General features: G+C 45.7%; 3 protein-coding genes across 3 annotated transcripts; all 3 read left to right on the top strand.

Moving 5' to 3' along the window:
• Positions 1 to 3: 3 nt before the first annotated feature.
• On the top strand, positions 4 to 2,388 carry LOC125113263 (leucine-rich repeat transmembrane protein CCDC168-like). Its single transcript, XM_047755826.1, has 2 exons — positions 4 to 1,292; positions 2,317 to 2,388. The coding sequence occupies exons 1-2, from the start codon at positions 78 to 80 to the stop codon at positions 2,386 to 2,388; spliced, it is 1,287 nt and encodes a 428-aa protein (XP_047611782.1). The 5' UTR covers positions 4 to 77.
• A 204-nt stretch (positions 2,389 to 2,592) lies between these two features.
• Positions 2,593 to 6,367, top strand: LOC125113262 (leucine-rich repeat transmembrane protein CCDC168-like). The gene is made up of 3 exons (XM_047755825.1): positions 2,593 to 5,586; positions 5,644 to 5,834; positions 6,233 to 6,367. The coding sequence occupies exons 1-3, from the start codon at positions 2,766 to 2,768 to the stop codon at positions 6,365 to 6,367; spliced, it is 3,147 nt and encodes a 1,048-aa protein (XP_047611781.1). The 5' UTR covers positions 2,593 to 2,765.
• A 4-nt stretch (positions 6,368 to 6,371) lies between these two features.
• CCDC168 (coiled-coil domain containing 168) lies at positions 6,372 to 11,981 on the top strand. The gene has a single exon (XM_047755824.1). The coding sequence runs from the start codon at positions 6,372 to 6,374 to the stop codon at positions 11,913 to 11,915; it is 5,544 nt and encodes a 1,847-aa protein (XP_047611780.1). The 3' UTR covers positions 11,916 to 11,981.
• Positions 11,982 to 12,750: the final 769 nt, after the last annotated feature.

Here is a 12,750-nt window from a genome sequence, read left to right as displayed (position 1 = left end):
ATGCAACAAGGAAAAAAAATGTCAGCATCCCATTTGTTTCAAATGCAAATCCATGGAGAAAAGAGAAATCAAAGTTAATGGATATTCTATCGAAATCAAATGAACAGAAAATAAACCTTCTCCAAAAAGTGAGGGCAAAACAACAAAGGAGTTCTAACCAGAAGGCAGAAAGTATTCTCAAATCCATCTCCTCTTGCATATTGCATCAACTCCATATTGAAACGCTACAGGAAGAAGGCTCAGCAAAAGGAATGAGTTCGACAGTTTTGAGCCCAGTGGTAGAGGAAGCATCAAGCAAAGCAGATAATCCAGTGGATCAACCTCCATGCTCAGAAGGAGTTAATCTGCCTATTGGAGGAAGAAGAGTACATCCACAGGAAAGTATGTGCCAGGCTCTTCCAACACCTATTTCTGATTCTTTGATGGCTACACTTCAGATTAAATTGCCAAGGGTAAAGAAAGCACTAAAGGAAGTATGTGATCTAACATACCACACTCCAAACACAGAAGGACTGGGCTTGCCTGTTGCAGGAAAAGAAGGAGGGCAACCAGAATGCACACAGCATATTTGTCCAAATCTTACTTCTCACTCTTCAAGAACTGTGTTTCAAAGTAACATGCCGTATGAAAAGAAGGCATTGGAAAAAGGAGTTAGCACTGTGGCTTACACTCCAAGTGCAGAAGGAATTGGTTCGCCTGTTACTAGACAAGGAGAACAGCAAGAGAAATGTACATTTGAGGCCCTTCTAAAGTCTGCGTTTCACTCCCAAGCTTGTCTACTTCCAGTTACTACCCCAGTGCAGCAAGAAAAATTAGATGACCTGAGGATGATGCATTTTGAATATTCAACTCCACAGACTAAGGAAGCATTAAAAGGAAAGGACCTTATTGTTGGCTATCGTCAAAAAAGTGAAAAAAGACAAAGCTTACCTAGTATAGAACACAAACAGCAGCACCTATGGATTCCCTCTGAGTATCTTCTGGAGCATACATCTTACCCTCAAAATGATCCCTGGCCCCCATCACATTTGACACCTCCGACAAAGGAAGCATTATCAGAAATGGGTAATGTGTCAAGCGAGACAAGAGGATTGCTCAAGCAAGACTTGATTTCTGAAGATCAGCTAAATACAAGATGTCAGTATGGCCTGGAATGGACTGTACCCTTGATTCCTCCAAGGCAAAGAAAAAACCAAAACCTAAGGCTTCCTTTAGAATCATTTAGAATCAGCACTGTAAAAAATCAGAATGTCTCAGTTCTGAAAGGAAAGAAGTCATCGGGTGGGGAGCAGGTAATTGACTCAATATCCAATGGTATCTCTCCCAAGCTAAGAGTTAGAAAGAAGATGCAATTATGGAAAGCATATCAAAAAAGAGTACAGAAACAGGTATATCTATCTGGGTTATTTTTACATTCTCTTCCTATCTATATGCCTTTTTGGCCTGGAAGTAAAAGACGGAAGAATAAGGTAGAACAAGGAGTTAAGAAAGGTATAACATGCCCCCAGAGAACTTTGATGTTGGAGAAATCGGTATTTTCAAATATATTTGATACCGCTGACTATAGTACCCCAGGCAACAGACCAGAACATCAATGGAACATAAAAGAGAAAATGGCATATGTGGAACATAGAAAGGTCAAACCCGATTTGGTTGTGACAAATATATATGAGTTCATCCCTTGCTTACCTCACCTCAAATTGAATAAAAAGACAATTGATGAGAGGTTCTCAAATAATGTAAAAAGAAAAAAACAACCTATATCCCAGAAAAATGATAGACTAAAAGGAATCAATATGAAAGGAAGAATGGAGCCCAGCATTATTTTAAAGGCAGAGCAATCATCGCTGTCACCTATACCCAGTGAAATGGAATTGCCAATTCTGTTGAACGTTAAAAAGCAAGAGATCAAGGTGCAGAAAGGCGAAGGTAAGGCAGGTATGAAACTGACAAACGTACCATCTCTAGCGCATTCTAATCTGAGTTCAAGAATAAAATTAGCAAAAGATGAGTCAGGAATACCAAGGAGTTGCCTTCCACCCCTAAAGGCCCAGGCGTCATCAAATCTTAGGAGAGCATCATTTGCAGAGTCAATTAATAGAGAAAGTTTAAGCAACATAATAGACTCAGAACATTTGCCACAGAAAAAGGAGGAAGATGGGGACAATATAGTATATATGAAAGCTTTAAGGGGCCACAAAAGTGCCACTTTGAAAAGGAAGAAAAAACTTTTTAAACATACACCCCATGGAAAAGAACCACAGTGGAAAAATAAAGAACAAGAGAAAATGATGCAGGAGGATAAAAGGGACGTAGATGTCGTTCGGAATAAGCCCCATGTTTGCATCCCTTCTTCCCCTCACCTGGAACAACGAGGTCCCGGACTGAGAGAAGAGGCAGGCGTGCAGGGAATAACGGGCTTCTGCCTTCCACCGCTGACCCTCCAGGAAGTGTCAGATATAATGACAGTATGCCAGGGGCCAACAGATGCTATTTTACACAGTATAAAAAGAGCAAAATACAGGCTATGGAAGAATGAAGATGAAATGGCAAGGGCCTTGGAAGAGAGAAGCCCTCCCCAAAGAATAGCTTTGGGGGCGAACCAGTCTCCAGTTACACAGGCATTACAGTTGAACATTAAAGAAAAAGAGGAAAAGGTACAGGAAGATAAAGATGAACGAGTTGGGATTCAAAGAAAATCTCGTGATTCCACCTCTTCTCCACCTTCCTCTGAAGTGGACCCAAGAAGAAAAGGAGAAGCAGTCATGCTCAGAAGCACAAGACCCCCTTTCCTATACCCAGAACCCCAGGAGCCATCGGATCTGGGAAAAGTAGCACGTGAAAAGTCTGTTGATGGTGTAGAAAAAGCCAAAGAACATATAACACAGGAAGAAGAGAAGAGAGGAAAAATGGCAAAAGTCATGCCTTTGAGGAGAAAGAAATCACCAGATTCACAGGAAATCCAGTTGGACATCAAAGAAAACAAGGAAAAAACACAAAGAATGAAAGGTGAGCCAAATGTGGTTTTGACCTGTACTTCCATACCTGCTACTTCTGTAAAATTGGATAAAAGCATTAAAAAAGCAGACTACAGAGCTGACACAACAAGATGCTCTCTTCCGGAACTGCTACACCAGAAATTACCAGCTGTAGTGAAAAAAGCAAACAAGGAGTCCACTGAGGGTGATATCACAAGTGCTGTGCAAGAAGCAGAAAAACATGTGCCCCAGAAAGGAGAGGGTAGAGGAAAAGCCATCAATACGAACTCTCTCATACACCCCAAAGGGACACCTTCCAAGGCAAAGATATCATTGCATCCACGTGAACCCAGTGCCCCTGGGACGCGGGACCCCCAAGTCAGAGAAGTACAGACAAACGGGAGAAAAAACTTGGCAGAAGTACAGGAAAGAAAAGTTCTGACAGCACCTTGTTTGCGTCAGTTTCCAGTAAACAAAGATACAGAAGGCAAGCAAGAGGGGCAGGAAATAATAAGACTCCATCTTCCACCCTCCTGGCTCAGAGAATCATCACACGCAGAGAAGTTCACCCATCCAGTGTCACCTGTGAATCACATCTCAAGAGATTCAAGAGGAACTAAATACGGGAGGCAGAAAAAAGAGGATAAAGCAAATATTTTCATGGAAGACCTAATGCATCCCAAGTGCCTAGCTTTGAAGGCAAAGAAATCACCCCTTTTCCAAATACTCAAAGCAAAGAAACTTCAAGTGAGCATCAGAGAGCAGATGAAGAGGGGGCAGGAAGGTAGCAAGGACACAGTTGTGCTTCTGAGCAAAATTTGTCCTTTTGCCACTTCTTCCACTCATCTTAAATTTTACACAATAAAAGAAGAGGAGGGTGAACCAGGAATCCTAAGGAATCTTGTGCCACCTCCTGAGCCCCAAGACCCACTGCTTTCAGTGCAAACAGCACCTCCAAAGTGGACAGATAGCCACAGAAAGAAAGGAGAACGGTATCCACCATGGAAAGAAAAGGACGGAGTGCAAACAGCAGCCCTGAGCGTCTCACTGTGCCCCAGTGGCAGAGATTTCAAGGCAAAGACACCCACACCTCCCGGTGTGCTCAGTGACGCTGAGCACGGTGCTCTGAGTAGGAGAAAGGAAGCAGAGTCATGCACCGAGGGCAGAGGAGGGCAGGGACTGGGAAGAGCAGGAGGCCCTGATGTGGCTCCAACAAAAACTCCTCCTTCCTCGCCTTCTCCATCTCACCGAAAACGGGATGCAGGAGCCAAAGGAGACAAGGACTTGCTCATAACAGCTGGATCCTCTCCTTCACCATTTCAGCTCCCTGAGTCCTCAGGGGCAAGAAGCATCAGGTGTACCGGTTCCAGTCACGGTATTAGCTCATGTAATGTAATAATACATGCTAATAGACTTGCGCCATATAAAGAGGCAACGGTCGGTGTAAAAACAAAAGACGGGAACGATGGATTGTACCCCAGAACAGTAACTTTGGAAGCCCACACATCCCCACTTAGCCATCCACACAGTAGAAAGAGGCTACCTTTGGATGTCAGAGAGCAAGGGAAGGGGGCTCAGAAGGGCAGAGGTGAGCCGAAAGCGGCCCCGAGGGAACCATGTGCTTCCTTACCTCCTTCATCCCACCTAAAATGGGACCCTAGCAGACGTGGAAAGGAAGAGACTGGAGGAATAACACGATCCTGTTTTCCACCACTGAAGATCCATGATCCGTTCACTCCAAGCACAAAAGCAGATCCTAAGTCCTGTGATGGTTTTATGCTAAAAGAAGAGAGACTCAAAACAGCTACTGAAAAGAAGATGCCCCCAGTACCTGTGCATCAGAAGACAAAGGAATTTCCACTTTCCTATCTACTTGATACCAAAGAATTGCGGGGGGAAATCAGAGAGCCAAAGAAAAAGGTGCAGAGAGAGGACGGGGAACTAGTTGCAAAACTGAAAAACATCTGTACTTCTTTACTGACTCTGCAATACTGTCAACCTGATTCACCGGGAGAGAGGTACATGATAAGAATGACAAAAGTGCCTCTTGCCCAAGAGCAGTCCAAGCAGTCATCGCCGGCAGTGAAAACAGAAGATGCTAAAACCCCTGACGGAGAACTTGCCACAGAGGTAGAACAATCGAAAGGACACATTCTGCAGAGAGGAGGGGCGGACAGAGAGAGAAATGTGGACTCCCGCAGTAGGCCGGACCCCCATTACCTGGATTTGAAAGCAAAGGAATCACCTATTTTACTTACACAGAATCTAAGGGACCTGCAGCAGAAAACTAAAGAGCCAGAGGGGAAAGTTCAGGAAGGTAAATGGGAGCTCGCTGAGACCTGCACGTCCGCCGCTTTCCCTCCCCGCCCTAATGAAAAGCCCAGCGTCCGGGAAGAGGGCACGCAGACGTTCCCCCCAGTAAACGCCCAGAAACCACTGGGTTCTGAGGAAGAGGTGAACGCAGACCCAACTGCCAGTCACACTGTCAGCAGTCCGCAGAAAGAACCACGTTTGCCCCCGAGCGAGGAAGAGGGTGGAACGGAGAGAAGAAACTTCAAGTCCTCCAAACGTGCAGAAAATGAGAAGCAGGAAAGTAAAGATGAACCAGGTAGGGTTCTGACCAGATGGGCTCCTTCATCACCGTCTCCCCTCCCCTTCCAATCAGATAAGGAAGTACAGGTCAGTGGCGACGTGCCAGCCGTACACAAAAGGTCTGTTCAGCCGAGAAGATCAAATGCAGGGGAGATAACAGCACATACAGAGTCAGTCAGAGGCAATATCACAAGAGCGGTTCAAACCCTGACCACGTCTTCATCACTGTCTCCCCTCCCCCTCCGACTGGATAAAGAAGTACAGGTCAGTGGTGACATGCTAGCCATGCATGAAAGGTCTGTTCTGCCGAGAAGATCAAATGCAGCAGAAATTGCACATACAGAGTCAGTTAGTGGCAATATCACGAGAGCGGTTCAAACCCAGACCACGTCTTCATCACTGTCTCCCCTCCCCCTCCGACTGGAGAAAGAAGTGCAGGTCGGTGGTGGCATGCTAGGTGTACACAAAAGGTCTGTTCTGCCGAGAAGATCAAATGCAGCAGAAATTGCACATACAGAGTCAGTCAGTGGCAATATCAAGAGAGCGGTTCAAACCCAGAGCACGTCTTCATCACTGTCTCCCCTCCCCCTCCGACTGGAGAAAGAAGTACAGGTCGGTGATGACATGCCAGCCGTGCATGAAAGGTCTGTTCTGCCGAGAAGATCAAATGCAGGGGAGATAATAGCACATACAGAGTCAGTCAGAGGCAATATCACGAGAGCGGTTCAAACCCAGACCACGTCTTCATCACTGTCTCCCCTCCCCCTCCGATTGGAGAAAGAAGTACAGGTCGGTGATGACATGCCAGCCGTGCATGAAAGGTCTGTTCTGCCAAGAAGATCAAATGCAGCAGAAATTGCATATACAGAGTCAGTTTGGGGCAACATCACAAGAGATGTTCAAACCCAGACCACGTCTTCATCACTGTCTCCCTTCACCTTCAAGTCAGATAAAGAAGTACAGGTCGGTGACGACATGCCAGCCATGCATGAAAGGCCTGTTTTGCCGAGACTAGCAACAGCAGTCGGACATACAGAGTCAGTTAGTAGTGATGTCGTGAGACACGTTCAAACCGAGAAGCAACCTACGCCTGGGAAAGCAGAGAGGGACAGAGCGAGCGCAGCAGACCCGCGACGTGCAACACAAACCAAAGACAGGACGTTGGGGCCCAGGAAACCTGCCCCTTCGCATACGCTCCACAGAACAGAATTGTATCTGCACGTTGCGGGGGGAGGGCCCAAGGCACCTGAAGGCCCAGGGAAACCACCCTGCTTGGCGGTAAGAAAAATTTATGTTTCCCAACCTCCAGCTAAGCCGAAATTGGATAAAGGTACACAGGTAGACGAAGGAAGGCTTGGAATTAAAAGGCCCTCTCTCCTCCCACGAATGCTTTCAGCATTATCAGAAAGAAAGGAGAGAGCAGGTACGAAGGGAATTGGTGGGAATGTAATAGAAAGGAAACAGCACGTGTCAGAGAAAGAAAAAAAGGATGCTGTGACCAAAGTAGATCTGCGGCTCAAGACGTACCGCAGAGAGGCACCAGCCTCACTGATTTCCAACGTCCTGAGGACAAGGGAGTTTGTGTTGAATGTTATTAAAGAGCCGGAGGAAAAAAGGCACAAAGGTCCAGCTGGGCCAGGTGTGGTTCTGACAAGGACTTTCCTTTCCATCCCTTCACCTCCCCTTTATCTAGATTCAGGCAGCAAAACAGACAAGGACGCATCAGGAATCAGGAGATCCTCTTGTGCACAGCGGAATCTCCAGGCATCAGCAGATACCCGGAAAACGGCCACGAGAGAGACGGCTGCTGGCAAGGGTGAAACTGTTCATACAAAACCCTCGGTGCCAGAAGAGGTCCGACAGTGGACCTCCAACTTCATGGTCAGTGTACAGCGCAGGAAAGACCCTCCACGAGTCAGATCCGAAGGAGACTTGAGTCGGTTTCTTTTCAATTCACAGCAGGAGGACTTTTATTTCACAGGCTTTGGTGCCATCCGAAGTGAGAAGAGGCTGGCATGTTTCCTGACAGGGCCAGAGGATCCACAAGAAAAATACAAAGCAGAAGCTCTCACTACCTTTCTTTCCTTCCCCATCATGGATCTAACTAAAATCGAAAATCTGAAGAAAGAAACGGAAATAATGACTAAGTTAACCCAGAAAAGAAGCCCTCCGGTGTTAGTTTCACTACCAAGGAAAACACCCAAGGACATACATGCCCCCCTGGACCCCCCAGTCAGTGCAGAAGGATGTCCTGCTGCAGAGCAAGGTGCCCACCAGGGTGACACTTTATCCAGAGCATCTCCGGGGTCTGAAGGTGCATGTAAATTTGACAGACCCGAGGGAGACAGACAGAATAATGAAAAAATAAGCACAATGTCCCCGCCCAACGTGTTAGACCCACAGACAAAGGAATCCCTTGAGGAAATGAATACCACACGTTCAAATGCCTCCCCAAATACAGAACAAGAAATTTTCCTGAAAAAGCAAGTGGTGCTGCGGTCTGGGAGTGGACAGAAGACCAGGCTGGATTCTAGCCTTTCTCTGAAGATTCCACTTCCAAACAGAAAGCAGAGGACGCCGCTGGAAATAGATATGCACAAGCAAACTACAGTGTACCCTGGACTACAGACACTACGAGGCGCAGACATGGGTGTTACAGAGTTTAATGCCCTAAACGGGAAAAAAGAGCAGGCACCGATTGTTCCAGAACAAGAGGCACGCAATTTAGACCTGCTCCAGAAGTCTTTTTCCTCCTGCTTTACTTTTCCACTTCAGTCTGGAGATCTGGAGGAAAAAACCAAAATGGACACAAGCCCTCCTATCCATTTCAAACAAAATAAATTAGAAATGAAAGAAGGAATATTAAAAATAAATACAAACATAGCTATCCATCTGGAAGAGGACAAAATAGAAATGTGCAAACAAACCATTGTTAATCTGGAGAAGGACAAAATAAAAATGGACACAAGCAATACAATAAATCTGCGCTCTGTGTCTCCAAAGGCAGAGGAACCTGCAGTTAAGACCCAGGTATTCACTCATGTGCGAAACAGCTGCCCAATCAAGCAAAAACATAAAAAGGAACGAGAAGTGTCTGGTGCCAAACAAAATATTCAGCTACAAAAAATGTTTCAAAAACATATTCTGGGTTCATTTTATGCCTATATTCCTCTACCTTCCAAGTTTGGAGACCAGAAAGGCAGATTAACAGTAGCAGATTTGAAAAGAGAATTGAGCTCTAAACATGTAAATATGAATATCCCAAAGCATCCAATTCTACATATTCTAGGCAACACAGGACATAGTACTCCAAGCAATAGAAAGAAATTAGAGTATAACTTTAACAAACCAAAGACAGCTTCATGGAGCGAAGGAGCCTCAGAAATATTTATCAGAAGGCTTTCTATTTCCATGAGTCCATCTCAGCCTAAAGGAACAGTAAAATCTGAGACAATCCAAGAACAAGCAAAGAGAACCTGTCTTTCAAAATTCCAGGAGAAGTCACCAAATACTAGGGAAACTGTTGAGAGGGACAACTCAAGCACTGTAAGAAAAGGGGACCAGAATTTTATAAGCACAGTTCCACGGGATTCTCAGCCCTTTGTTACAGATGGACAGCAAACACACAAACTTCTGAGTGTCAAATCAGAAGCAAACCTCAGCAGCGAAAGCAATAGAAATTTAACTCCACAAACAAAAGGAAGGGTTGCTTCAGAGCATGCTATCTCAAGAGCTGTAAAAGAACCTGACTTGCTTATGACTGAGCAAGAAAAGGCACCCAAACCCATTCAGACACCTACGGAGTGTGCATCCATGTCAGAAGACTCAAAGAAAAATGTGGACACTCACACGGAAAATACCCTAAGTATGAATATTTCTCCTCCAGGGGTAGAAGCACCACAACGTGAGACTCAGCTGTCTGATACCGTGAAGTGTGACTTGTCTCCCGAGCATAGGGATGACGGTGAACCCCGCCAGGACACAACCACACGAGAGGTCCAGCAGCAACAGACTTCTCCAGGAACAGTGTCTGTACCAGCCCAACTTCAAAGTAATGAAATAAAAATAGTGATAGATAGTCCAAGTGCAGAAAGTTTACGTCCTCTCTATGAAGCCGTTCAAAATGTCTTTGAGTCACAGGTGAAAAATATGCTCCGGGGCAAAACTTTTGCTGATCCCCTGGAAGAAGGAGAGGACAACAAACCCGGTGATGGGAAGTCGCCAGCTTTTGCAGGGGGTCCAGCTGCAACATCCACGACAGTACATCTCCAATTGCAGCCCAAACCTATTTTAGAAAACTTGACTTGCAAAGGAAAAAACAAGCTCACCAGTCATTTAGCATCAAAAGCACCTGAAATAAATCAGAATCTGATACCAGAGATGGTAAAACGATCCTTCCAAGAGTTCAACTGTTATCCACATCAGGCTATTTCAAAATATAACAGTTGGAGGCTCAATCCAAAACATAAAAACATGTGCTTTTTGTCTCTGGAAGGAATTGATACCATAGACTTTAACCTCAAACACAAATACACAAAAGACTCACCTCCTGCCAGCCATATGAAGTCGCTGACTGTTAACGTTTCAAGTGGCAGTGAGGATATCATTACAAAGTCAAAGACTATAAATGAGCTAGAAAGGAAAACATCTCCATTGACCTCTGCTAGAGAGATGTCATTACCTCATATTCTCCAAAACTACTCAGTAGAAGAAAAAAACAAACTTCTCATTCACTTTTCTATGAAAACATTGGAGATTCAGATGAAAGCCTTTCCCCAAATTATGAGAGAATCTTACACAATGGCCAATGCTCAGGATGGACAGAAACCTTTATCTAAGTGTATTCATTCAGATGTCAAAATACCAAGACAAAAAAATAGAACTGTGTTACTTTTTGAGGAAAAATCTCTTCATCAACTAGATCTTAATTTGCGATACAAATACCTTCGTTTTCTCCTGGGCCTTCCAGCCCAAAGTATGTTCCCTAAGCCAGAGGCACTCCCCCAACATATTCTTAAATTACAGACAGTGGCCCTATGTAAAAAAGTGGATGATGGTGGAGAAAGGGCTGGTCTTTCCATTGATGCAGAACCGTTAGAACAACACAGCTCGTTCAAAAAGCAAAGGCTCCGTGAAAACTCATCCTTAATCAGAATATGCTTGGGGCCCACCCGGGAGGGCACTTCTGACCCTGATCAACACAGCACGGCGCAGAAAAGAGACACTACAGCTCTTCCAAAGTTAACCTCTCACGTGGCTCCAGAAAAAGAGAAACAATGCCATGTGTGGTTTCAAGACACACACACATGTGAATCTGTTGATTTAAAGACTAAAGAAAAGGATCATGATTTCGTTGCTGCCCGGTCAGTTCAGAGTCTTGAAGATTTTACTGACAGTCAGACAAATAACGTGAGTTCAGATAATTTGGAGGGATGCTCAGCTCTCCGTGCACATGAGAGTGAAGAATGTCTGTTTTTAGATGCCAACTCTTATTTAAGTCAGGAGTCACAGAATATTCTATTTGAATTACAGGAAGGCCTGCCTTTGGAATTCCTCTACAAGAAGAAAAAGGTCAACACTGACTTACAACCATTTTACAGGGACGATTCAGGTTCCCATCATGTTAAAGGCCGTCAAAAACTGTCCTCGGTTGTGACACTACCTTCTTACGAATCCCACAAAAGCAGGAAACACAGGTCATCCTCCAAAATGCGCCATCGCCCTCCTGACTCGAGGTGTGACAGCTCCTTAAATACTATAGACAATCCATCTGGATCATCGGCCATTCCATTCAGTGAAGAGAACCTTTCACCCAGTACTAGGAGCAGAAAAAGTTATTCTGTAGTTCCCTTAACAGAGGCCAATATTAAACTGCATCTTGCAAAAAGCCAAGGCAGACCTCACAGGCATTTGGAAAGCAAAGAAGGAAGGCAGGCCAAACTGGATTTATTTAGAAAGGACAAGAGTCCTTGGGAAAATGACCACAGTTATACACAGAGCACAGAGAAACGCACAAGGAAGAAGAAGGGGCGGGATTACGAGTCAGAAAGATCAGCTTGTGTCCCAAGCAAACGTAAATCAGCATCGAAACCTCCTCAAGAGGACATCGACTTCTATTCCGAAACAAAGCAAAACCAGCCGTTTTTTTATGCCTGTGTACCAGCAGACTCCCTGGGGATTACGCCCCAAACCGTTCGCTGGACTGTTCCCCCCAAAACTTTGAGGAAGAGAAACTTCAGAGTTCCACTGGTGGCCAAGATTTCAAGTTCTTGCAGCATATGGAGTTCATCCAAAAAGCTGCTGGGGTCATTGTTAGAGTCCTTCAGCCTAGTTCATCAACAGTGATACTGTCACATCCAGACACGTCTCGGAGGGGAGAGCTGGTTGCCATCACAGTCTTTGAAAAAATAAAATCGTGTAAAGTCAGATGGTTTCCTCACGAAGTGTTTTCTAAGCTGACACCTTTCATTTCTGCAGTAGTTCTTGAAGGGAGGGAGGGGAAACTCGATGATTTGGGGTTTGGTCCAACCCCACCTGAGATCTCCTTTCAGTTTGTGCTGCATCCTTGTAATTCCCAGAGAAGCCCACAGATGCTGAGGCCCCCTTCCCACCCCACCCCCAAGGACTGAAGGGTGAGTCAGGGGGACTGCAGCCCAGCAATGAGATTGAGGGAGAATAACCAGAAAGGTAAGAGGATATAGAAACGAAAGGGAGACAGTCTCAAGTAGCAGCGAGGGTTCACCAGTATCAAATGCCACAAAATACTGGTCTGAGAGCCCAGACTCCTCTGACGTCTTTGTCCTCACCCCCAAGCGCAAGTGGAACCCACAGGCTCTCTGGGACCCCTGCCCACTCGCCACCTGCCGTGGCCAGAGCATCAAATAGGGACCTCAGCCCATAGCACCTGCTGCTGCGTGGGAACAGCCTCTGGGAGGACAGGGGGCCTCCCCGTGGTGCCGCCAGGTGAAGGGCGCCACCTTGCAAAGCTTCTGAACTGCCTGCCTTCCTCTTAACCTGCACGTGCACATTGCCACCCTGGGCTTCGAGACCCCTGGCAAAGGATGGAGCCGGTCCACCTGTTGACAGAGGTGATAGAGAGCCGGAGTGTGGCCTGGACACTACCAGCAATGCACCCCGGCCTGTGCCCTCAGGGCTGGTGATCCCACCCCCATCCCTAGAC

The sequence above is a fragment of the Phacochoerus africanus genome, chromosome 13, assembly GCF_016906955.1.
Source record: "Phacochoerus africanus isolate WHEZ1 chromosome 13, ROS_Pafr_v1, whole genome shotgun sequence".
NCBI classification, from domain to species: domain Eukaryota; kingdom Metazoa; phylum Chordata; class Mammalia; order Artiodactyla; family Suidae; genus Phacochoerus; species Phacochoerus africanus.
This window is presented reverse-complemented; position numbering and strand designations above follow the sequence as displayed.